General features: G+C 33.8%; 1 protein-coding gene across 1 annotated transcript; it reads right to left on the reverse strand.

Annotated features, from left to right (window-relative positions):
* Positions 1-1,046: 1,046 nt before the first annotated feature.
* LOC134851363 (protein TBATA-like) lies at positions 1,047-27,597 on the reverse strand. The gene is made up of 7 exons (XM_063867418.1): positions 27,030-27,597; positions 5,619-5,788; positions 5,308-5,356; positions 3,138-3,254; positions 2,639-2,784; positions 1,540-1,621; positions 1,047-1,232 (listed from the first exon to the last, which is right to left on the reverse strand). Exons 1-7 carry the CDS (start codon positions 27,265-27,267, stop codon positions 1,159-1,161), a joined length of 876 nt encoding a protein of 291 aa, XP_063723488.1. The 5' UTR covers positions 27,268-27,597; the 3' UTR covers positions 1,047-1,158.
* Between the last annotated feature and the right edge of the window lie 248 nt (positions 27,598-27,845).

The raw sequence follows: 27,845 nt of genomic DNA on the forward strand, positions 1-27,845 counted from the left end.
TGTATAGCTCTTCCCCTAGACAAATTAGGGACGAGCCGTTTGTGTAGGGGGGTTCCTACAACCTGGTCTATCGATTAAACCCTTAATCCCAAATCTGGACGGGTAGTTTTTGAGGAAATCGGAAAGTTTTGAAAAAAGGACAAAAAAGTGACTTTTCATAAGTCTAAAGCTCTTCCCCTAGGCAAGTTAAGGACCAGCCGCTTGTGCGGGGGAGTTTCCTACAACCTGGTCTATCGATTAAACCCTTAATTCCAAATCTGGATGGGTAGTTTTTGAGGAAATCGATAATTTCCGAAAAAATAGGCAAAAAAATCAAAACATTGACTTTTCCTAAGTCTATAGCTCTTCCCCTAAGCAAATTAGGGACCAGCCGCTTGTGCATGGTAGTTTCCTACAACCTGGTCTATCGATTAAACCCTTAATCCCAAATCTGGACGGGTAGTTTTTGAGGAAATCGAAAATTTCCGAAAAAATGGGCAAAAAGTGAAAAAAGTACCGAGTTGTGAAGCTTTTCTAAGACCGTAGGGGGTGGGGTAGGGTAAAAATTGCCCTAAATTTTATGCAGGCAGGTAGGTGAAAAGCTACTGAATCCATTGGTACCACTTTTATGAGAATCTGACGGGTAGTTTTTTTGGGAAAGCGAATTTTTCGAAAAAGCGTCAAAAAAAAAAAAAAAACCAGATCTCATCTGGAAAAAAAAAACGTTTTCATAATACCTGTTTAATAAATCAAACAGGAATTTCAAGTCACAAAACGCTGGAACATTTGCAGACAATTGTGTCGTTGAAAATTTGCAGACATTTGTGTCGTTTGTGACAGTCTTATTTAATTTAGACGTTTGTGACAGTCTTATTTAATTTCTAAATTTGTTTTCAAAGAGTCTACAAGCTATTTTTTTAATCTTTGGAAAATACGGTTTTTTACTGTTTTTACAAAGCTCGAAAAACAAGTTGTTTTTTTTCTAAGTGAATCCAAAATTTTTCCGAACTTGTATTTCTTCGGTTCTGTCCGAAAATTCTATACACGACACTCAACATAAAAACGAATCTCAATCTAAAATTAATTCATCGTCAATGATTTCAAACATTATTAGGTCAAGTGATTTCTTTTTCCAACTGATTTCCGCTTCTAAAGCTGTTACTTCAAGTGTTGCTCAATTTACTGGTTCGCAGTCCTTCGACCCATTTCCTGTTCGACTACACGTCGCACCATGTCAGCCGCAGTCCTTTTTTCTAAAACAACCCAAAGGAGATAAAACAAAAAAAGCAAGAATTTGAAAAGATGTCACCTCTTGCGCAACCAAATCAGATAAATTTAGTGGGAAATACTCTTCACTTGCATATTTCTGTTCACAGGAAACTTTTTACTAGAGTTAAAGGAGAAAGGAAAATTAATTTTTTGGCATTCATTTTTCAAAAAAATTCGATCTATCTCGAATTGCAAATGAGAAGTCCATGTTTATCAGACATTGGTACTCGATATACGTTAGGACTTTCAATTCCCTTAACTACAAACAAGAAATTTAAAATGAAAAATCACCAGCTTCTGTAGCACTGCAGAGCCAAGTTTGGATTGCTGTGATAGAGGCGGTCCCAAGTTCCTGACTCAAAAGTTCCATAACCTAAGACACGACATGATAGAAACAGATTCAAGGTTAAATGACACGATAGAAACAGATTCAAGAGTCAAGACAAAAAATTATTGGAGAGGCGATGGTGAAGTAGTCATGTTCTCCAATTTCAGTCGAAGGTCGTTGGTTGGAGGCCCACCATGATCCCTGCTCGTTGTCGAAATCAATTTTGACAAATCACTAGTTTTTTAATCATCTTTCTCTGGTAATGGGATCATCAGCATTTCGTACTGCTTTTAATGACATAAATATAATCCGGGAACTTTGCCATCAACTGTCCTTTTTCTGAATGGTTTAAGCCGGTACTTTTTATATCGCTACTCAAACCTTTAAATAAACAAATTTAAAAAATTGCTTTCATGCTAGTAATTAGACAAGCACAACGTTTTCAAACAAATTTTAACGCAGTGCCAAGCCTGAAAGAACGTCATTAGACCAAAATGTCCAATTTCAAAAGTCTTTTCAAGGGTCGTTTTTCAATAATGCTTCATCCTGCACTCTCTTCTGCATTCAAATATGAACTTTCTTAATTTTCTTTAGAAATTTGGGCGATATGTTACAATATGTGGTAATTTTCAGTGTAGTGCATGTATTAAGTTAGAGAACTATAATGCATAATATAGTCATTTTATTTTCAATCAATTATACTACTACTAAGATAGTTTTTATAAATACATTACTCTGCCGGATGAAATGCTATTCAAAAATTTAAAATTTACACTTCTTTTGCCAAAAAACTTGGCTTTTGAAACAAATTATAAACAATGTGCGAAGTATAACAAAAAGCGATCCAGCTATTCAAATTGAACCTACCACCTATTCTAATATATCACCGAAATTTGAACTAGAAATTTCAAGTAAATCAATTGGCACTCTAATACAGATTTTATTAATTTGAGAAACTACGGATTCGTTCTCGCATTTCTTAGGCGGAGCCAATCTAAAATCATTGCTTTTTTCTAGCAGAAAAATAGTACTCCTCATTGCAGATAGAATAATAGTACTTACCAGCGCTTCACTGTCCATTCCGAATTCCTTCTGAGTGTCAATCAATCCCAGTTGACTGGATAGAGTTCCTCTTCCGGCGACTCCGTCTGAGACTCTGGGTGCCATACGGCTCGCTTTTTTGACTTGAGTCGGCTCGTTCAATCTCCCTGCGAATTAAAATAGAAACATGAAGTAATTGAACGTTTTTCAAGACCCAAGAGACATTCCAGTAGAGAATACATCTTTAAACACAGCCTACTTCTTCTATAACTCAAATTAGAATTTTTTTTAAACTTAGAAATGTTGTGTCTGAATAATTGTGTTAATTGATTATAATTTATAAAAAGACTATTTCGACTTTTCAAGTAAAGTTTTTTACACATTAGAGAAACTTAGATTAAAAAAGCTTTCACCAAACGCATTTTCATTTGGCTCGCTTGATTACGAAACATCGCGAAGCAAGAATTTTCTCCATTTAAATTTGAGCAGGGTGATGATCCAAACGGTAGATATTTCTAACCGGTTTGTCGAGAGTGGCTCTTGGGATTCCCTCTGGCTTGAGACTGCGACACGTGATCATCTTTGTCCAGGGTTCTCTGGGTCAGTCTGGACAGCTCTGATCTCCAACCAGTGACATCTAAACAGCGCAACGTTGGCTACCAAAATCTAGCGGACTTTGAATTTTTTAAACACAATTCTGAAGCTAACTAACCTTGATGATATTCTACCCAGTTTTTTTTTCGATTTTTGCAACATTATTACACCGAGGCGAAGCTGTGCTTCGCAAACACTTGCTTGCGAAAACGCGACAAAAGGCAGCTTTACAAAGTGAAAAAGAAAAATTGAAATAAGCCTCGGACCAGTAAAACTTTGCTACGTATCGGATTCGAACCTGCGACTTTGAGAATTGGTTTCTCACGCCCTGCACGCTCGGCCACGAACTCTTAACAATCCACAAACACTAGTCACGAAGAAAGCAGCTACATATGTACATATGCCAAAGCAGCTACAACTGCCAATGCTATGCAGCAAAATTGGCAACAAACACAAATAGACAATCTGGTTGTAATAATTTGGAATATAACAAACTAAGGGCATCCACGCTAACTTAGCATGCTACAAATTAAAAGCCAAATTATACATAAATTAAACTTTTCGAAAGTATTGACAAAATCGAGTTTTTTGTTTTGATATTTGAAGCAAAAAGCTTTTTTCGGTTCATTTGAACTATGAGAACTGCATCAACAGTTTTAACTTATAATTAATTAAATGCATAATTAATCAAATGTCAAAGCACATGCTATCAAAAAGATGTAAAGGTGCCCCAAAAGTGGCACCAATATTTGCGACTAAGAGAAAAAAATCGTACTTTACACTACCTCGCTAAAGTTCGCACGTGTAAAAAACAAAGAAGGATAGCCGGTTACTGTGCAAGCAGCACAAAATGCTCCGACCATAGTCTTAAAATGTTCATAATTTTTTTTCTTCAATTTAGTGTCTTTTCTTTTCAGCGTGGTTTAATAACAGGAGGTGAATGAAAAACTAGATAATAGGCATAATCGACTGTCATAGTAAAATATGCAAATTAAAAACAAATTTTGCAGAAAAATGACTAGAAAAAGAACACAAAAAATGTTAAAAAATAAAAAAAAAAATCCAATTTTTTTTCTAGTTTTTTGACCTTCTGGAGTTTCTGATTCCAAAGAGGCGCCTAAAATACTCAAAACTAACGCTATTCGAGTAAAACTGGGTATTCATGTTTTAAATTAAGCTATTGTAAGCTTTTTAGCCATTAAAACAAGCTATTATATGCCTGCTCCCTCGCTTTATTCGCTCGAATTAAGAAAAACGGAAAAATTCAAACCATTTTTTCTCGACACTGGGGAAATTTGTTTGAATTTTTTTGAGTCGTTCGAATCACGGCTGTAAAGGCTTCAAAATTACAGACCACTCAACTCTCTCTCTCTCTCTCTCTCTCTCTGATGATTGTGGTAGCTGATTTTGCGTGGAAGACAAAAAAGAAAAAACTAAAACACATCTGAATTTAAATCATCTCCCAACTTTTCAAATAGTCGGAACAAAAATTTGGGTTAAACTGGTACCAACCGGTAAATGAACATACCTTTAGAAGTCTATAATGCAAAACCGGCAGTGTTTTTATTTGTTTTTAAATCAAAGTTTGACACTCAACAACAAACTGAGAAAATTTTCACATTAGATTTTAGATTATTTACATCTCGCCAAACAGTGACTGAAAACTTTGAAACAACTTTTTTTCAATTTCGAATTCAGCTAAAATTTATGCAGTTCAATTCCAGATGTTCTAAAAATCACAAAACTTCTGAACTTTTGGCTATTCTAATACTTATTATTCTATTCCCGAAGAACTAAGTATTTTATTTTTCACTGTGTCTTGCTTTGCTTCAATGCAACCAAGAAAACATAGGAATATTCTCTAATTTTAAGAAAAAATACAACACAAATTAACAAAAAAAACATGTGCAAAAATATATGTTCTACTTTTGATTATATTGCCAAGGTAACTGTGGTCGGTAAATTTTTGCAAGATTTACTGTTGTTTTTTAGCAAAAAAAAAACTGTTTTTGCGAATGTTATGAGCTGCTTGCAATGGAACCGGCTGTTTTCATTTCTTGTGAATATATTGTACATTCCTAATGATCGCTGTCTACCTTGCGTGTTGAACTTCATCTGATCTCTTTGTGTTGATGGTAGGATGATTTCCTGGATCAATCAAACTTTCAACTCCTGGATCAATTAAACCATAGATACGCTCTTCAATGGCACACGCAAGGAAAAATTTTAAATGTTTTTTCTAATGAGTTGGTGATTTTTTTCTCCGTCAAACAGCAGCTCTCCAAAGAATTCGTTAAGATCAAAATGACAAAAAGTATTTGCGTATATCTATGATATCTTTGTTCAAAAATCCAAAGCCCCCTAAATTGAAGATGCGGAGCCCGAGGTTTGATTGATCTTATAAGGATTCCTTAGGGTTCTTGAGTCTGAGTGCGATGTCCATGTGGTTGATGCTGCTCCTCCCGTTGAAGTACTCTTTGGCCCTCTCAGGGGTAGAGATGCTCCTGTTGTACAGACTGTTCTGCTGGGGAAGAGGGATGTCGTCGATCACGTGGCAGATTGGGTTGTCCAGCAAACCTAAATTTGAAAAAATTGAGACGAAATTGCGAAACAATCTGTTCAACAAAGAAATGGGATGTAAGTTGAAGTTCTACACAGAGGCGAAGCTGATCTTCGCACCACTTTCGACACAAAGGAAAAAAGTTTAAAAAAAAAAAAAAAAAACTAGATCTATTAAATGAATAAAGCTAGTTTTGAAACAAACACATGCCAAGACAATAGAATGTGTAATAGGCATCATAAGATAATGTACCCAGCGTTAACAAAGCCAAAAATTCCTCGTCAGAAACCTTTTCAGAAGTCGAAAAAAAAAACAACAAGACTTCAAACTTCATAAAAGTTAATAAGTCTACCTCACCCTCAAAACACTTTATTTGCTCGTCAAATGAAAAATTATGAGCCAACTAAACCGATATAATATAGGCCGAAAGCTATTAAGCCCAAAAAAATGAAAATAAAAAACAGCCGAAAAAAAATTTAAGACTAATAAAAAGTTGTAAAAACCGACACGCACACAAAACATTTTTGGCTCGTCGATAGATGCAATCAGTAATTACCACCAGAGTTGCAAAAACCATACCTACGCCTCGCCCATTTCCTTCTGAATTTATGAATCTTTTACCCTTTCACCACTTGCACAGATTTTCAATTTAGTGCAGTTTTTTTGTGCGTGGTGTGACAAAACGATCAAAGGAAAGCATACAGCTTGGGTATATTCGACAAAATAGGCAAAAAGGGCTGCATTTAAATTTTTTCCCTTGTCAGCTCTACAAAAACATCGAATTATAATAGTAACAGTAAAAGATAAAAATACTTATAATAAAAGCTATAATGGTAAATAATAGTAAAAGTAATAATAAGTAATAGTAAAATTTGGCATTTTTTAATAGTAATATTATAAAAGTAGTAGTAACAATATTTATAAAATTAATAATTATAGTAATAATAATAACTAGCACAGTAAATTTTTGAAGACTCTTTCTGCAACAAACTTCGAACCATCATTAAAATAGTCATAGTAAAAATAATTATACTAGAGTAAATCTTAAGTTTTACGGCTTATCTTTTTGTAATATACCTGTTCGCTCGCCTTACTTGCTCGAAATTGTAGTGAAACTCCGAAGTTTTTTATTGTCGTTCGGAATCAAGGCTACAAGGGCTTTGATATGATATATCATTCCAACCATCCCCATGATTTTATGTGGTGACTGCTTTTGGTTGAAATTCTATATTGAGGTAACTGCTTTCTGGCTGTGGTAACTGCTTTCACTTTATTCGCTCGAAATTAGACCAAAAATCAAAAATTCAAGAGGTTTTCTCCCAAAAGTGAAAACAAAATTTGGCATTTTTTTAATGTAGTTTAATGTAATTCCAAAAATTATTTGTGGCACCTAATTTTGCGAGAAAAACAAAAAAAACTAAAACACAACCAAATACAAAGTTGCTCTCCATTTTCAATGGTCGGCGTAAAAAATATATCTACAAAACCAATTTTTGTAAAGGATGTTCAATTTGAGAACAAAAACATTCCAAGAAACACAATCGATAAATCGTTAAATTAGAATTCGTAAGAGAATTTTCTCGAATCTAGTTCTATTTGAAAAAATCATTTTAAGAAACAATCGACAGCGTTATGAAAGCATTCAGAAAATTTCATCGGCCGCCACTTGAGCCGACAAAACGTGGGTAGAAAATAATTCGACCGAAAACAAAATTACAGCAAAATATTTTGAGCTACAAAGTTGTGCAACTCTAAGATACTCCCCGCCCTGAAACACACAAAAGGTTGAAAAACTATTTTAGCCCTTATAACGACAAACTTACGCTCTGAGTTAGTACCGTGTTGGTTAACTCATAGAGTAATTTCGGATAGGGTACACCGTCTGCTCGTCACGCTATCTTATTTTCGGCCGGATAGATTCGTGCAACTTCTTAGTCTAATACCGATCCTAATCTTACTCTTATACTATCTAGTCTCAGGTTGTTTAACTAGTCTCTGCTAGGCTCAATAGATCTAGGGTATACTGGTTTATTGCGGCTGCTGAAGTGCTCGGGAGAGTCCAACTAATTTCTAAGTTAAATTCAAATCTCTCTGGTGCTGAAATTACAAGTAACTTCAGCACTTACAAATAAGTGGGTTGTTAGTTAGATGGATCATGATTGGTTAATATTAAATACTTTACATTGGTAAAATATCTAAATTATCCAATCATAAAATGTAGTTTAGATCAGGTTCCACCCATCCGGGTTTTACAGAGTTTTTTAGAATAGTTCTTCTGCAATTCGAAGGATGGATGATGGAAGTTGGTGTTTGGCGAACATCTTATTTCTTCTGTTTCCTTTTTGTTAAAGAAGTTCCAGGAAGCTGGAGTTAGAGACATAAGACGTTGTGTCTTCTAGTGACAACGACTAAGTCTTCGCAACAAACTCAAATCTGATTTCAGAATGGTTGGCTATGTCAGGTTTTTCTGTTCTGCGTGGAGAACTTCTTTTGTGTCTGGTCTAGTTTGGGAATGGCGTGGAGATTGTGCGTGGAGGGGATGCCTGGTTACTCGGATCTGTACGTATACTTGAACATCGAGGTGGTCATTGGTCTAGTTCAATGAAGTCCTTTTCTGCGAAGTCAAGTCGTACTCTAAATCCTTTGAGTTGTGATTGTGAGTGGCATATCGATTGTGGTTGGTCATTCTCTCTCGAGTGTAGTGGGGTCGTTTTGTCTTTAGATGTTCGTCCTTGGTGTTGTATTCTGATCTATGTATTGCATAATGTAATTTACATTTTATAAAACATTTATTAGTTTAATATTTTTTAATTATGATTTTAGTTAGTTGTTTTCACAAAAGCTTTTTGTTTTAGTTCGGTTATTTTGAAGAGTTACTCACACTTGAGTAGCTCTTATTAAAAATAGAGGTGTGGTCACAAAGCGTGGATGTAGCGCGGTGGGTTAGGCCGGCTATAGAGCATGCTCAGGACGTCCTTCCTGGTGGGTTAGGCCAGGAGTGGGAGTATGATTTCATGCGATTTTTGTGAGGGGTCCTGTTATGTGACAACGTTTTATGTTGGGTTTGTTGTGGTTTTTCTTATGTTTTGTTGGTTGTGTCCTTTTTTCAAATATCAAATTGTTTGTGGTATGGGTTTGTCTTTCGACTTTTTTGTGTTTTATTATTTCTTTCTTAGACTTTATAATAGTCTTCAAAAGAATAAATTATCCAGTTTTAAACTGGGTTAATCCGGTTTGGGTACCGTTGGTTTCCTTTTCTTAGTCATGCTGTTATTCTATGATTTGTGGTATTTAGTAAGCTGCGTTGGTTAGTTTTGTTTAGTATATGATTCCTTTCCAACCGGGTTAAAGGAAAGTTTGAAACATGTTATTATATGTTAGAGTTGTTGAGTGTGAAAACTTGAAACTGAAATTCATTATTTTAAACAATTCTTCGTGGGCGAGCTGTGCGAGTGTGGATAGAATTTCTGTGCGAATGAATGAAAATATCAAAAGGTTAGTACTGCAATTGCATTTTATTAATTTACTGCATAGTATTTGGAAATTTACTGCTAGTTATGGGGGAATTTTAAGTTACAAATTTTCATCATAATTAAATTTACTGCTTGTGGGGAAAATTTTAGAAATGAATTTACTGCATTGGTATTAAATTTATAAATTTATAAGTGTAAGAGATTAATAGAATTGTTGAAGTCTGTTTGATGAAATTTGCGATCTTTATTTGTTTTTTGTGGTTTTTGTAGGTGATCGTCGGATGAAGGCTAAAAATCTAAGGAAAACATGGATAAAGTATGGTGAGTTTTTTAATATTTCAATTAGTTAGTTATATTCATTTAATTCATACTTACCTGTTAGTCGTCGGGGAAAAAACCGTGGGGGAAGATGTCGTGAATTAGTTCTGAAGTTGTTAGTAGTTTAGCTAAGATGCGGATGATATTTTTAGTCTGAAGCAGTGGCCAAAGCAATTGAAGTGCCTTAATAGTGGTTAGTTCTTCAGTGCCAACTGCAAACTCATAAGGTGTGTTTTGGATTAGATTATATAATTTGTGATTGAATTTAGTGTTGTGGATGAATTCTAAAATTGGGATTTCTATGGGTTGTACAAACTCGTGCGGGAGAAGGAAGGGTCGGGATTCTTCGGCGTTGAAGGTCTTGGTGATGGGACAGAAGATGTACATTTGGGTTATGGGGTCATAATTACGAAGAATACCATGAAGGTTAGTATCTTTAATACAGTATGTGAAATTTAGGAAAAATGGTGAAGTGTATTTGGAATTAATGAATTGAAAACGATGGTGTGGTTGTCTAGAGGGTGTGTGTAGGTCAAAGTGATTTTGGATGAAGCGATAATAACTATATGTGTGGGTTTGTTTAGTGCGCAACATAATATCGTGTGAGCAGTGTAAATCTCTTTCGTGTGGTGCAAGGAAATGAAAGGTTAGTGAAAATATTTGGAAGCGTTCTTTAAAACTTTCGTATGCTTGTGTGTCTGTTAGTGCTTCTGAAATAATGTGATCAAACTTTCGGTCGAAGATGTTTAGTGTAAATATATATGGTGTCTTGATGAAAAATTTCTCAGTAATTTGTGGATTAGCGAAGCGATCGTCGTCTAAGAATTGATCTTGGTTAGCTCTGATGATGTTGTGATCATAGTATTCGAGTGTATATTCGTTAGCTCTAGGTGCAGTGTGTGTTTTTAGTGATTTTTTATATCCAACGTAAGTAAATTGTCTAGCGGTTAGTGGTGTAGTGAGTCGATATAGCATGTCCGTATTTCGCTCTATATCGATGTGAGTGTTAGATAAAGGTAAGCAAAGAGGGTTAGTAAAATGATAATATGAGGTCCAAGAGAGAGTGGGCATTAAAACGTATTCATCTACAAAGTTGCGTGTTTCGTTAGTGTCGTGGGGGGTGTTTAAGGTGTATTGTGGGAATGAGGGTAAGGTGATGGCTAAAAATTCTTTTGTGTTAGTATGCTTGGGATGGTTGATGTATTCACGGGCTGTTCCTGGTTTTGCTGGGAAAGGATGGTTGGGGAACTTTCTTTTAAAAGTGCGGTAAGCTCTATTAGTGTTGAGTGAAGATTCAGTTGATGTGGATGATGGTGCTAATGATTCAGTATAATTTGAAGAGGGTGTAGGGGTAGGGGGGTTGGATGAATTTATTGTGGAGATTTGGTTTATGGTTGGGGTATTAAGGTGGTAGGGTTGTTGTTGAAGGGTAATAAAATTATCTAGCTCTGGGGAGATTCGGGGGGTGTCTGGAGAATGAGATGATTGGTCAGAATGGTATGAGGAGTAGGTTGGGGTAACTTGGGAAGCATAAGAGGGTGTGGGGGTGATTGGGTCAGGGTTATTGGATAATATGGGTTGAAAAGGGGGTTGAGAAAAATTAGAAGAGTTATGAAAATTATTGGATGGGGATGGTTCTGAGTCGGCAAATTCATCGGGGGTTTCAATATTCGGGTTATTGAGTTGTGAGATGGAATATAAAACTGAGATGTGTGAATTAGTGTCGGAATTCATGCCTGATGTTACATTACTAGATGGAAAATCGGGTGGCGGAAAAGCAAAAAGTGGTATTATTGGGATTGGAGAGGTAAGATTGGTTGGGTGGGAATTTGATCGGTGTAGTGATCCAAGTTGGCGGCTCATCGTGGGCTAAAAAAATGATTATTTTGAGACTGAAAAGCGGTGGTATGGGGTTGTTCAATAATTTGTTCATAAGTATTATCATCTTGTGACTGGTGTGTCATTATATGTTGAATGGGACTTTGTGATGTGGTGAGTCGAAAATTTGGATTATGTGTGATGGCTAAGTTTCGAAAATTTCGTGGGACTAGGGATAGTGGATGGTTATTTGGTAGGGGTGGTAATTGTGGTGCCGTTGGCGTTATGTCTACATTGTTATGTTCTTCGTCGTATGTATTTTGTCGTGTTGTTATTTTTGTGTTATATTCCTTTATTTGTGCGTCTAAAAGAATTTTGTTTATAGATGTAGAAAAGATTCCAAAAAATCCTGCAAAGAGTATGCGTGCTACACTTGCTTGTCGATTGACCTGTGTGTGTATAGCACATGTGTTGTAGATTCCTTTTAAAAGTGAGAAAAGAAATCCAATAAAGTTAAACATTGCGTATAAAATAGTCAATTTTTCTAAGATGTAGTAGGGCCATCCTAGAAAATCGAGGATCTCATTTTTGAGTGTAACAAAGCTAAAAATGTTAATTGGTGATATATCTTGGGGACGGTATTTTTCACCGTTTAGATATATATAATCTTTAATGTCTTTAAAATATCCGCTATAGTCTTGCGTGTAGATATCGGCAAATCCTGCGGTTTCTGCAAGTTTGCGTAAATTTTGATCTATTGATTGTCTTTGTATAGTGTCCATTTGTGTTAATAATTCTTGGAATTGTTGTGTTCTAATGTGATGTTGAATATCTGATTTTGAATAGATTCCTATTGATTGTAAGTCTATATTTGGGTTTCGAGCAATAGCGCGAATGCTTTCTGGTGAAAATTTTTTGAGTGATTGCATTAATGTGGGATATGGAGTGAGAAGATAATATTTATTTTCATCAGGGTTTAGTTGTACTACATTGTGGCTGTTTTCTGATCCACATGGGACTGCGGTATCCCAGAAATAGGTTCTTCGTGAAAGTGTATCCACGAAATGTACTTTATTCTTATAAAAGATAGGGATTCTTTTATAACATCGTTTATCTTCAAAAACGTATAATGGTGATACTTTTTTAGTACAAGTATAAAACCATAAGATGTTTCCTTCATAGTCTAAAAAATTTGATCTATTTCCAGATAATAAGTATCCTGCATAGGGTATTTTTAATACTGCTAGTGCAAGTGATTGTAATATTTGTGTTCGTTCTAATTCGCATAGGTGGTGTAGTGTTTCTAATTCGGAGAGTGACATTTCTTGAAAAATTCGGCTAATTGTATAATCTAGTTTCATATCTAAATGAATATCATAGTGGATATTACCGAAATATGTAGTATTCATTAGTGATAATTCTTGTAAGCGTGTGCTTCTGGTGTCATGGGGTTTTAGATGTCCACCAGGTTGTCCGTTGCTTTTTTCAAAATTAACTGGTATATAGGATGTTCCTTCGTTTAGAGGATGACCTGTGGCATATGGGTCGATTTTTACTTTTCCAGTGGTCATGTCGAATCCTTTTTCGTATTCAACTAATATTTCAGAATATTGTGTTCTGTGAAGTGGATTCCTGTATTTACATGCAAGTTCTGTTTCTTGATATATTTGGAAACGTGTCAATTTGTTTTCTATATTGTCTATGTTTCTAAAATTAGAACTTAGTTTTCGTGATGGATGGACTTGTTCATATGGAATTGATTGTATAAAATATTTTTCGTGAAATTTTATCATACGAGCGTGTATTTTTGCTACTTGAAATGTTGTACATGTATCTTCGGGGAACCAAACAATTGTTGCTTGTGTTCTCGTTGTAGGGTCGCAATAACCTTGATCATTTTTACAAGGTAATCGGATTCCTTGATAGATCATTGTATTATCTGATAAATCTCGTGTTAGTTGTATTTTTTCGAGTTGTATTTTCCAATCAAAAAACATTATTTCTTGGTATCCTTTATTTTTTGTGTCTGCTTTGCAGTTTGATGGGTCATTTATACCAATGTGTGGTATCCAATGTTTATCGTGTAGGTCATAGGTTAATCGTCCGTGTGCGCCGTTATACGGGTATTTTTCGTCTAGTTTTATATGTCCTTGGTGTCTTTCAAGTTGTGATTGATGTACAGAGTCTGGAAAAACTTGAAAATTAACTAACTTTCTAGCGGAGTTTTTATTTTGTGTGATGTTTAGTCTAAGTAATTCATTTTTACAATCGTCGGGATTGAGATGTAAAAGACGTTCTATATTACTTTGATAGAATGATTCATGGTCAAGTCGGTTTTTGTTTCCATTCGAGACTTGTGAACAATGTACTTTCTTTTCGGAAAATGTTGCTGTGAATTTATAACCTGTAACTGTTGTTGCTCGGGCTTTTGAATAGAGTGTTGCTATTACATCTGTGGTTTCTATAGCTTGTGGTTCTGTTTCACATTGTGATACTTGATTTATTGCATATTTATGTAGTGTTTTTTGTTCATTTTCTTCACAATCGTAATGTGTTACTAGTAAATCTTGTGGTCCTGTACGAGGGGAAGGGTTTATGTTTTGATTTGAGATTACTAGAAAAAGGAGTTGGAGAAAAATTAATAATTTTAGAATATACATGTGTATGATAATCCTGAGTATGGATTATAAAATGTAATGTAGCCAATTGTGTTTTTGGTATATCTGTCGTATTTGTATATTACTTCAGTAGTTATAAACGGTGGTGGTAGTGATTGAGCTGTTATGTTAGGTGGGTTTAATGGGTAGGGATGTTGGGTAATATTATTTAACTTAACTGTGATTTCAAACTTTAATTGTAAACTGTTTTGTTGGAGTATTTGAATATTGTGATCACGGATATCGTTGTGAATATCTTGGCGATATTGTAATCGATTAAGTGCCCAGTTATGAAGGCGGTTACTTTCTTGATGTTGTCCAAATAGTGGTGGAGGTGCTGTAAATGTATTCCAATCTAGTCTTAAAGGAATATTTATTGATGATTGTTCTCGATATCTGGCGTCGAGATTATTTGGAAAATTTAAGTTAAAGGGTGGTGGTGAAAACTGGCTTATTGATGGTGTTGATGGTAGTGATAATGTTTCTGGAAGTGATGAGGATGTTGTTGTATCCGTAGAAATATCTATGGGGTCATTGACTAAATTTGGTTCACCTTGTGTAAATGAATGTGTAGTCCAATATGGGAATCGTGATGTTTGGTTTGGGGGGTTAAAGGGATTTTCACGTATTTGTTCAGATGTTGGTGTTGAACCTAAGTAATCTGATGGTAGGCTTGAGGTGCTACGTTGTGAAAGAAGCGTAGGGGTTTCTGGTAATATACCAATGGGGTTTTCTGGAGTGTTTTGTGATGGGGATTGAGGTATATCAAAATGAACTCGGGGAGTTTGAAAATTTCTGTTTCGTCGAGGATGTATAATTTGTCTATTTATTTCGACTGTATTTTGGTTTTGACTAGAATTTTTTATTCTACTTAGTTCTTGTGGTAGTGTTGGATATAGGTTATATGTTGGTTCGCTTAAAGGTGCTTGTCGTTGAACTGGTTCTAGTGGTTCTGATAAACGAGCATGTCGTTCTTCAAAAGTGTATGGATTGTCTTGAAAAGAAATTCGTGTAGATGTTTGAGGATTTTGAGTAGTTGAAGGTGGTGTTTGGTTATCTTGGGATGATGTCGGTGAAGACTGATTCTGTGACTGTTGGGTAGCAATTTTTGATGGTTTTTTGAATTATTACTTTAGTGAGAAATTTTGTGTTTATTATAATATTCTTCCAAAAAAAGAATTAGAAGGATTGTTGCTAGGGCAAATGTGAGGATTGCTTTCTTTATATATTTACATATTGTCAAAATGAGGGATGATAAGAATGCTATGAAAATTACAAACAATAAAAAAATATCGGTTCTACTGAAAATTGTTCGTATCATTTAGACAAGTTGTATAAATCGTACCTGTGGATATAATCAAGGGTTTTGGAAAGTTGGAGGAATAGTTCGAGAATAGTGTAGAAAATTAAAAAAATGTTACAAAAAATGATTAGGATTATTAGAAAAGATTCAAGTATATCAAAAAGAAATATTATAAAGGTTTCAAGTATTGTAAAAAAATGTTTAAGATTTATGAGTATTTGAGTAACTGATTGAGAGAAGAGCATTTAAGAAATGATCTCTTGGTCGAATATTTTTTGCTGTTTGAGGCGATTTTCTAGTGTGGTCGGATTATTTATTAGTTTTTTGACAAGTGGGTTGAGTTTTGTAAAAAATTGTTGGGGGCAATTTTTATGGTGACTGGGAGGTCGTCTTTTTCTTTATTTTTGTTTGTCAAATGATCCGGGGTATGGTGAGATTTTTATACTTTAGGCTAATTAAAATGTTCATTTTGTTACTTTAGGCTAAGTTAACAAATTTGCTTTGGGGGTATTCGTGGTCTGAGTTGGGGAAATATTGTTGATCTTTGGGTTATTAGATAAGGGAGGGGTACGGTATTATGGTGATATTTATTTTAGTTGTCAAGTTGGAGTGGTTTGCTTATTTTTGACCTGGAGGTCGTAAAGTTATAGTTATAGATGTGCCTGGAGTTCTATATGATTCGTCTAATTGGTCTTAGTTTGAGTTAGAGAAAGTGACGGATTGGATGAATCCTATTGGTCTATTTTGAACTAGAATTATTACGTACTTGTCAGCATGTTATTTTGAAAAATGTAAATGAAAAATGTTTCGAAGGTTTCAAGATAGTGAAGTATAATGTTGAAATTACTTTTGAAATTCCACTTTCTTTAAAATTTTAGATTGGGGGATGAATATTTTATAGTTTTTACGTGGTTGATTTCGGAGTCTTGTTGTTTTTCTATTTTCTGATTTGTCGATTTGTTCTTGGGGTATTATTTGTTCGGTCATTTTTCTATTTTTTCTTTGTTTTGGTGATTCTTTATGGTTTTGTGTATTGATTTTGGTGGCGATTGGTTTTGTGTTTTGATTTTCGGTGGGGTTATCATTTTGTTCTGTGTTTTTCAGATGTGGTTCATTTTGAATGATTTTTAATCCTGTGAAAGAATATAATTGAGTTAATTCGCGGAGTGCGTATTCTTTTGGGTAATAAGGTAATAGGTTGTTTCGATGTTGAACGATTTCTTTTTTGTTTGAGTCGGTAATTTTATATGTGACATCAGTGGGTTTTGCAATTATTTGGTATGGTCCTTTTCGAAGGGGTTGTAATTTTTTAGAAATTCCTTTTTGTGTATTAAAATTAGGTATTAAAACAAATGTTCCAATTTTTAATTCGGAGGCTGGTGTAAAACGTGAATTGATTTGTTCATTAATGTTTTGTCTTTGTAATAACTTTTTTGTTATTTTTTGATAAATTTCATTGTGTTTTTTATCTCTATTTAGAATCCATTCGGTGTGTGTACCGGAGGCTAGTTTAAGAATTTGTGGGTGATGAAAATGATCTTCATCGTGTGTATGTAAAGGTAGGTTATAACAAATTGAGTCTTTATTTGGTTGACAATAACCTTGTGCGTTTTTATGAGAATTCGCTGTAAACATTATTGGTTTGCGTGGCTTTTGGTTAAAAACCATTTCGTATGGTGACATTCCTAAAGTTGTCGTAATTTGTGAATTATATGCTAAGGGAAATAATTTTACATCTGCTGACCATTCGGTATATTTTGTATCATTTCCGTTGATGATACATCTAAGATATTCTTGTAATGAACGGTTCATACCTTCGACTAAGCCGTTTGTCCAAGGTGCATGAGATGTACGTGGTTTGTGTTTAATGTTATATAAATGACATAGTGTGATAATTTCATTATTTATGAATTCTGTACCGTTGTCTGTAACTAAAATTTCTGGTAGTCCGAATTTTGCTATCCAGTGTTCATAGAGTGTTGTGTAAGCGTAATAAGCGTTACAATGTGGTACTGGGTTAATTGCTACATAATGTGTAAATGCGTCAACAATTACCATAATGTAGGAGTTTCCTTCTGATGAGGGTGAAATTGGTCCCTTAGTATCAAATGAGATACGATGATTAAAGTACAAACTTTGTCCTTTAAAATCTTGTTTTTGTGCTATTTGTTTTTGATTTGGGTAAGGTTTATTTAGTTGACATACTATACAGTCATTGCATAGTACTTTTATCCAAATTGGTGCATTTGGGAAATAAAAGTTTTGTATAAAATTTGAATATGTTTTCTCTGATCCAGAGTGTCCTTTAATATTTTGTGTATGTGAAATATTAAAAGCTATAAGAATCATACTTAAAGGGAGACATGGAACTGTAGATTCATTTAATTTATATTCTAGAAGGTCTGTGTTTTCGTTAATTGTTGTATTATTGAATTTTCGAAAATATCGGAGGAGTGTTTTATTTCCTAAAATGGTTGAATCTGCTTTGATAGGTTTAGTTTTATATTTGTGCCATGATTTCAGTTGTCGAATTACTGGGTCAAGGTTTTGATATTGTTTCAGTGTTGAAATTGTAATTGTTTCTGTTGGGGGGAGAAAAATGTTTTCGATTTCTAATGTAGATAAGGGTATTGTATCAAGTGGGTCATGGAGGTCAAAAACTTGATTTATTGTGTATTTTGAATCATTTGTTTGTGGTCCTGATAAATTTATTTTATCAGTTAAATCTTCTTTTTCAATTAGTGGAAAATGGTCTTTCTTAGGCGGGTGTTGTTTTGTTCGTTTTTGTTGGGTGTTATTTTTTAACCATTGAGAATATGGGATTGGTTTGAAAGTTGATGTTCCAAGTAAATCAACTTCATAATGATTATTTTGACAATCTAAATAAAGTGGGAAATGTTGTAAATTATTTATTTGTGATTGTTCAATATCAGTTTTTACTGCATATTTGCATTCCAATCGGGGTGATGTTTCGTTTTCTGCAAGGTAGAATTTTATATTTTTGGGTATTTCAACTGTTGTTTTTCGTGTAAGTAATTCAGGTGGTGTATTTCGACTTAAGGTGTCTGGTAATGCAAGATTTTTTCCTGCAGTCCAAACTATATGTAAGTTTGGAAATTTCATTAGAATTAGTTGAAATCTATAAACTCGGTGGTTTGGATTAGACTTTTGTGTAAAAAGAAAGATGATTGGTTTATGGTCTGTGAATAGAACTGTGGGATGTTTTGATCCAAGTATCAGAAATTCATAGTCTGTCAGTGTATATATTATGGCTGTACATTCTCTCATTAGAGTTGAGAGTCGTAGCTCTGCTTGAGTGAATAATCGAGAATTTGCTGATATGAGGTTCATTTTATTTGTACCATTATGTGATTGTAATAGTGCTGCACCGATGCCAAAGTTCGAAGCATCGCACATTGCATAAAATGGTTGATTTGAATCTGGAATTGTGTTTGAAATTTGTTCAGTTAAAAGTTTCTTTACTTCTTCAAATCGTGTTTGATGTTCTGTGTTCCATTCAAAATTATTTTGTTGTCTAAGGATGTTATAAAATGGTCGTAGATATAATTGCATTTTATAAACATATTTACTTAAAAAGTTTAACATTCCAAGAAATTCTTGGATTTTCTTTTTATTTGTTGGTGGTTGAAGTTTTTGAATAGCGTCAATGCGTGATTTCAATGGAGTGATTGTTTTTCTTTCTATATTATGTCCTAAGAATTTAACTCTTGTCAAAAAGAAGTGTGATTTATCGGGGGCGGCCTTCAGATTTTCGTTCTGAAGTATTTGGTGATATTTTTCTAAAACATTGAACATCTCGTCTTTTGTTTGTGATTGCATAAAAACATCGTCTAAATAGGTGATTGCGTTTTTCTTGAGTATTAGTGGTCTAAAAATTTTGCTCATAAAAGCTGAAAATGCTGCTGGTCCTATGGATATTCCATAGAATAAGCGGTTGAATTCATATTGTTGGTTTCCGATAACAAATTGTGTTAAACGTCGTGATTGTTCATCTAGTGGCATTTGATTGTATGCACTATTCATATCGGCGGTTGTAAAGTATTTGCCGTTTATTTTTGTTAAAATAACTTGTATTGGTTCAATGGGCCAATTACATTTTGATTCATCTATAAGTGAATTGAGGTATCTAGCATCGAGAACGATTTTTAATGATTCTCCTTTAGCTAGAATGATAACGGGGTTGATAAATGTGTTGCCTTTTGGTTGTTCTTCTTTGTTTACTGGTGATATAATGTTGTATTGTTCTAAAATATCGAGTAATCTGTTTACTTTATCATGTAAGTGAATTGGTACTTTACTTGCTCTCTGTTTTTTGAAAACTGCGTCTGGTTTTAACGGGAGATGTAGTGATGAACTGATTTTTCCAACATCGAATTTTGATGTTGCGTAGACTGATGAATATTTACTTAGCTGTTTGGCTAATTTTTCGAATTCGTCTTGTGTTATTTGTGAATGATGGAAATTAAACATTGTTAAAAATTTTTGTTGGTCCTCTGTGTAGTTACTTATGTTGAATGTAGGTTTGAAATATGGAGTTTTTGTGAAATAATCCGTATTTCTGTTTTCGTTACTTATTATATTATTTATAGATAATTCTTCATTAAGAATTGTAGATTGGCAAATATCTAGTAATTGGAGTATATTATTTACGCGATAGGCTTTTTCGTGTATTGGTGATATTGTAGCGTTGGTTTCACAATATCCTAAAAGTCCTAAAAGTAATGTTACTTGGTAAGGTGTGTTGTTATAGACATGTAAGGAAATGATATCGGAATTCGAATTTTTCAAATATTTTATGGATGAGATTGTGATTTTGAAAAATTTGTGAATAGGTTTGAATTCAAATTCTGACATATAAAATTTTTGTCTGTTTTGTTCTTTATCATATTGGTGAACTTGTTTGATTGAAAAATTATAGATATTTCCTGATAGTGGTTTTAGGTGTTTTCTTTGTTGGTTAAATATCGGGTAGAATTTTGAAAAGAATGGTGGTTGTTTATTTAATCTTTGAAAAAATGTTAAGGATGTTTCTTTTGTTTTTGTATATTTATCTTTGATTAATATTTTACTATTTAGTATGTTAATTGTTGGTATATACTTCGAAATAAATGGTATTCCAATGATATTATATTTAATGTCAGTGATATGGAATATTTGTTTAAATGGCTTATTTAAAATTTTGCTTTGTTCCATTGTTCTGGTGGGGAGGAGAAATAATTGGATTTTTCCGTAGTTTATCAATGTTGATCCTTGTGCTGTTGCTAGTTTGCTGGAGGTTTCAAGAGGTGTTAGCTTTGGGTGTAAAGTTTTTATTTCATTCCATGTGGGGATGTTTATTATGTTTGATTCTGCTCCTGAATCAATTAAAAAATCTATTTCAAGATCTGGTGGTTGAAATTCTTTATTTCTTGGGCTTTCTAAGAGAAATGGTATTGTCCAAATTTTTTCTTTGGGTTGTTCTTTTTGTATATTTTGATAAATATGGTTTGTATTCAAGCATTTTGTTTTGGTATTTTTATTGGTTTGATCTGTAGTGTTAATCTCATTTGTTTCTGGCGTCGTTGGTGTGGAATTTATGGGTGTAGTGTAATAATTTTGAAGAAATTCTGATTGATTTTCATATATGTGTGATGAAAAGGGTTGTTCATATATGACAGATTCATAGTCATTTTCGACTTTTATCATATTGATAGAAAGAGTGTTTTCAGTATCACTTTCTGAATCTGATGATGTACAGTTTATTTGATTGAGTTGTAACGTATCAGTTACTGTGTCATCAATACCTGGAGGGTCTGATGTTGTTTCTGGGTTAGACTGTACTTGATTGATTTGTCTTTGATGTTTAGGTGTACTACTTCTGTGGCGATTATTAGAATTATTATAGTTATTATTATTCCGGTGTGGTGATTGGGAATAATTTCTATAACGATTATTATAACTTGAGTGTCGATTTTGTGAATTATTTCGCGATCTGTTTTGGTAATTATTGTTTGGTCTGTTATAGTTCGATCTATTATATGAGTTATTCCTTGATTGACTGTTCGGGTAATTCTGGTTTCGGTTGTTTGAATAACTTCTATTTCGATTATAGGAGTAGTTTCTATTCCTATTGTATGATGAATTTCGTGATTGGTTGTTTGGATAGTAGTTATTTCTTGATTGGGAATTAGATCTAGAAACAAATCGTTGTGTATTTGAATTTGATCTGGAGTAGTTATTTCGACTATTTGGTCTATTGTAGTGATTTTGTGATGAATTATTCGTGTTTCTTCGTTCTGGTGATCTTCCTCTATAACTTGAGTTATATGGTGATTGATTTCTTGTATAATTTGTATTGTTCGGGAGTGGTTTTCCTGAACTGTTGTTGCTGTAGACTGTTTTGTTCGGTAGATTTTGATCTTTTTTCATGTATTGATAGAATGATTTATTTGGTTCTTTATATTTTTGAGGTTTATTTTGATTGTCTTGCTGTTTTTGTCTACATTCGGAAATACTATGTCCGTATCGTCGGCAATAATTACACCATTTTTTGAAAGATGGTTTGCCTTTAAAGTTTGGGTTCTTTTCATAAATATTGAGTATTTCAGTGATTTTTTCAACGAGGTCTGTCTCTGATTCCTGTATATTATTAATATTAGTGGGAGTCGTTTCAATTCTGTTAACGTATTGTAGTTTCAGATTTTCCGTTTCTTCTAGTTTCATCGTGATTTCTGCTTGTTCTAATTTGTCTACTAGTTTTCGAAAATCTAAATCGGGTTCTCGAATTGAAGAAGGATGGGATGCTCTCTTTTTTATTGCTATTTTCCTTAATTGTGGTGTTAAGGTCATCATTAAGATTTCTGTCATCTTTGTGTTTTTATAGTCATGTGTATTTAATGAATATGCTTTTCGAACTAGTGTTTCGATTCGTACTGCTATTTGCTTGATGGTTTCGTTTGGTAATCTGCGAATTTCATTACATAAAACTCTTTGTTGTTGTTTGTTTCTTTCGGAGTCAAACATTTTTGAAAATTCCTGTGTAAACCTTTTCCAGTTTGATTTTATTTCTAGAGGTAGTACTGAAAACCATTTTTGGGCTGCGCCATCTAAGGTTGTTTGTATTAACGCTGTGCGTCGATGTATCCAGTTTTGATGTAGTGGCGTATTAATTGGTTCAGGTCCAATATTTAAAATCAGGTTTGCTGTTACTGCATTTAAATAATCTTCTACAGAGTATTCAGGGTCTGTTCCTGTGAAAACCATTAAAGGTTTGTTTGATGTTATTGATGATCCACCCATAAGGTATGGATTCATTGTCATTTGTAATGATTCTGCTGCATTTGGCATTTGAGAAAAATTTGAAAGTTGGTTTCTTGTTATTTCATGTTGTTGGAGATAATATGGGAGTGGTATTTCATTTTGCATTTGTGATGCTTGATACGAGTGTGCAGTCATTGGATTTTGTTGTTGAATTGGTTGAAAAGATTGTGTATTAATTAGATTTTGTTGTTGAATTGGTTGTTGATGTTGTGCATCTATTGGTTGTGGAGAAAAATTTCTATGATTTGTACGTGTTTTCTGTATTCCTTGTCTACGATATTCTTGAGTATTTGGTGCAAATATATCTGGTTGTAAGAAATCATCATCTGAGGATAAATAATCCATTTGATAAGATGTCTGTTTTTTATTTTTATTTTGTTGAAAAAATGGGTAATTTTCACTGTGATCCTGTGGAGGATTTGTTTGGAAATTTATTGAATTAGGTTGGGTCATTGGGTTATCCCAATTTCGAGATCTTGTATATTGGTTAAAATTTCTTTGTGGTTGATTATATGTTTTTGATGGATGTGTATAATTATAATTATGGTCTGTAAAGTTGTTTCTAGTGAATGTTTTGCGTGTTTTTGATGGTATTGTCATGGGTCTGTATGTTTGGTAATCCATATGTGAATATTTAGGGGCAACCGAAGGTTTAACGGTTGATTGTAAGGTTACCTGTGTTTGTGAAGGATTTGTATTTCTTGGTGTTGTTAAATTTGGGCGTATTGGTGAAATACTTTGTTGTGTAGTTGTTGTGTGTACAATTTCTTCATTTATGAAGTGTGATGGTGTCTGGATATCTTGTTGAGTAAGATTCCTAGTTCCATTGAGGTTTTCATTGTGTATAACTGTAGAGTTTAAACTATTATTTTGTGTATCGGGCAAAAATGTATTATAGTTTAATGGTGTTGCATCAATGGTTAATGGTATTACTTTTACATAATCTCTTATGTAAGATATCGTACTTATTGCTTGACTTGAGATTGATTGTGGGAAGCTTATAAATGCTGGATGAGACCATTCGGGGTCCCAAACATAATCTGATTGTTCTGTGATAGCGGTATCATCGTTCGAGTTTTGGGGTCTAAAATTTTTTCTTGCTTGTGCAATTAAATCAATATTGTGTGTGAAATAATCTATTATGAACCATGCCAAAATTTTTTGTAGATCGTGTTTTGTATGTTGTGAAACGTCGTCTTTCGTGAAATTTTCTTTAATGATGTTTAAATAACTAGAGAGTAGTGTGATTTCATGTCGTACTCTTAAATGTTTAGATGTTTCTGTCGGTGAGACATTTGTTATTGGGATTTCGTTTTCTAATATCGAAATATAACTATATATTATTGCGAAAACTTCATTGGTGAATATGGAGTTTGCTCTTTGTGAGTTATGATATTGGATGCTTTTTATATATTCTGAAAAAAACTTTTGAGAATTCTAAATCAAGATCGTCTGTTTGAATTGTATATTTTCTATTATTATGGTTTGGTGAGGTGAATTCTATGGAGTAGATTCCATACTGTTGTGTTATGTTGCATATATCTTTTAAGTAGTGGTCTATGATTTGTCTTTTGATTTTTATATCGGGGAACTCTGTTTTACATGGACTGATTCCGGGTTCAAATAAATTTACGAGTAAATTTTGACAAAATATGTGTTGTCCTCTATCAGTATCTGCATCTACTATAAAAGGAAAGATTTCATCATCATCTGGAGTTTCTTCACCTGGAGTGTGCGTTGAGCTCATTTTTTCGTTCGATGACTGTTAATATGTAATTATTAATGTGTCGAATTGGTTGATTCCAATTGTATAAATGTACTGGTTTGTGTTTGTACTGCTTTTTTATTCTTCTTTTTCCTCTTTGTGATGAATTTGAAGTTGTTTCTGAGTCAGAGAAATATAATTGATCGTGAATTGGGCAATTTTTATCTATTGATTCTTTTAGTTTGTAAAGTTCGTCTAAACTGTTGGTTTCTGATTCTGAAAATGCGTTTCGATTTTTTGAAAATCTTTTTCGTGTTATTTGTCTTTGTTTAGTTATTATTTTTCTCTTTAGTGTTTGTCGTTTTGTTCGAATGTATCCAACTGTTTGTGTATGAGGTGTGATTACAAGGTCGTATTTTTTGTTATCTATTTCACAATTGTGTAAAACGATTGTCTGTTTATTTCCTAGGTTTTTAAATGACATAAGGTTTAGAATGACGGATGCAAAGGGTTGTTAAATGGTTTCTATTTTCTTAAACTGTTAGTTCTTACGATTTTTTGGTTAGCTTAACCTGGGTCTGTTTGTTCAGGGTTGGAGAGAAAAGTATATCGATTCCGAAGAATGATTTTTTACTTTCTCGTGGCTAGTATAAGTTAAGGTGTTAACTTACTTAATCTTACTTAGGGGTAGTGATTGTGTTCAAGGGTTGGAGAATAGTAAATCGATCCACAAGGTTCAGGTATAATTAGAACGCGAGTAGTTCGTTAGATACTATTTTAAACTTACTAAGTCTAAGATTTATCCTGGGTCTGGTAAGAGGGGGGGTCAAGTGAAGGATGAATAACCGAAGTTCTTCACTGTTTATCCTAATTTGAATGATTAGTTTTGTTTAAAAATTTCTATTAGTCTTAGGTCTTTAGAAAGGGTTGGGTAGTGAATCGACGTTTGAGGTCGTTAGACACTAATTAAGTGGGTGGGGGAGAACAAAGTTGTTCTGTTTGATCCAAGGATAAGCCTTGATGATCAAATTTGAAATTTAATTAAGTAGAAAATGATTTAAGATCCAAGGATAAGCCTTGATGATCTGGTTTTAAAATTAAGTGAATTTAAGTTTTAATAAATTTTTAAATGTGTGTAAAGGAAAGATTTAGTGTTTTGATGATATTAGTGGGTTTATGATTGCTGTTATGTTTTAGATGATGGAGCTGGAACAACAGGGTGATTTATGATTACTAACCATTTATTGTCATGCTACTAATTTTTATTTTTTATTTTTCAATAAATATTTTTCAAACATGTTTTGTATATTACTGCAGAGTTTTAGGAAAACGATCTTAGATCTTTTTATCAATCGTTATTGTATATTAATAATTTTGTTTAGCGCCTGAAATGATTTTGAAGATTAACTTCAAGGTTTTATGTTTGCAAATGAAAATCTAAATTCATTGCCAGTAGTATTCTAAATATAAAAACTTGTTCTGGTTTTTGCCTAACTATCATATAGCTATATGGCAAGTTTCTACTTTGTCGTATGTCGTCTCTGGTTCGAGGTCTTCTTCCAATTCCGGGTAGTTCTGTTATGGTTCGGAATATTGGCTCTGATCTATTGAGTCGGAGAGACATTTCGATTAAATTATTGTCGTATAACATTTTGTAAATGTTTTTGTCTAATTTCTAATCTATTTTGGTTAATTCTAAGCTATTAAGGTCTTGTTCGAGACTTATGGTCGCACCAGATGAGTTAGTACCGTGTTGGTTAACTCATAGAGTAATTTCGGATAGGGTACACCGTCTGCTCGTCACGCTATCTTATTTTCGGCCGGATAGATTCGTGCAACTTCTTAGTCTAATACCGATCCTAATCTTACTCTTATACTATCTAGTCTCAGGTTGTTTAACTAGTCTCTGCTAGGCTCAATAGATCTAGGGTATACTGGTTTATTGCGGCTGCTGAAGTGCTCGGGAGAGTCCAACTAATTTCTAAGTTAAATTCAAATCTCTCTGGTGCTGAAATTACAAGTAACTTCAGCACTTACAAATAAGTGGGTTGTTAGTTAGATGGATCATGATTGGTTAATATTAAATACTTTACATTGGTAAAATATCTAAATTATCCAATCATAAAATGTAGTTTAGATCAGGTTCCAGCTCGCTTGCCGAAACTATTTAAGCCCAAAAACTTTTGAGCGAAAAAAAAACAATTAAAAAAGAAATTGCAAAAAAAAGAAATGAACCAAACTCAGAGGTCTCATTATTACTTATCGCAGGAAAGATTCCTAGCGCTTTTCATTTCTAGCAAACTTCGCAACACGATAAAGGCTTGATTTGTAAATAAGGATGAAAAAACTGCTTATAAACTGATAACGCCGAAATTGTGTTAATCGAGACATTTGAATTAACACTAACGTCTCCAAATGTAGGAACATTGTCTCGAGCGCCTCTTAAGCCGACAAAACGAGGAAACGATTACTTATTACTGCTTTTTATATTAGTAAAAATTGGTTTGCTTGGTCCATGACTTCGCGGTGACACTGAAATTTTGCTATATGAAACTCAAATGAACCAATGCAAGTTAAGGAAGCCACGAACAAGTTCTCAAACCTCAATTTGAAAATTTGATAGAGAATGTGTGACTCAATTTGACTTGCCGTTCGAATTCTCACCTTTCATGTGTCGAACTCGGAACGGATGAGGCGCATGTCTCTTTACAAACTGGCTATAGTTCAGCACTGGTGCCATTGCCCCAGATGTCACTGAGGGTTCCTTCTGGGCGTCCTTCTGGTTGTAAATCTGGTCATAGTGCGTTTGAGAGCTAAACTTGCTGCTAGTCGTCCCGCCATCTGGACCAATCAGAACCAGAGACTTGTTCGGGTACTCCACATCTCTTAAGGACGCATCCATTTTAAATGTTATCTTCTGTCGATTGTACTTTAGCTCTTTCTTGAGTTTTTCTTGTAAGTTGAATTTCAAAATACTTTAAATTTCAGATTGAAGTCTGATTTATACACAATAAGTTGATTAAAAATTCCCTGAATTACAGGACCAATTGCAAAATTTGTCTTTTAGTTTAAGCAATCAGGTAAAAAAAGCAAGGTTAGGAATTTTTTATTGGAACTATTTGAGACTTAGCTTGTTTAACAGCAGCATAATCCAATGAAGCACGTGAGTCTATTAAACTGTTCTATGTGTGCAGCTGATAAATTTTTAAATACACGATATCGTTTTAACAGATTGAAGCTTGCAACTATACATAATTTATACGTCAAAAATCGCTTCAAAGTAAAGAACTTAAGCATATTAGTTCATAAATTTATTTTTTTTTGCTACAAAACATGGGGAAGACGTTTGGACAGCAGATATGGGCAATTCCGGCCCAGAAACGCACATATCTGCTGTTCAAACGTCTGCCTCATCATTTTCGCGCGTTTATTTAAATTAGTTTTGCAAACATTTCCGCAAAAAATAACAACGAAACCCAA

The sequence above is a fragment of the Symsagittifera roscoffensis genome, chromosome 1 (genome assembly GCF_963678635.1).
Source record: "Symsagittifera roscoffensis chromosome 1, txSymRosc1.1, whole genome shotgun sequence".
In the NCBI taxonomy this organism is placed as follows: domain Eukaryota; kingdom Metazoa; phylum Xenacoelomorpha; order Acoela; family Convolutidae; genus Symsagittifera; species Symsagittifera roscoffensis.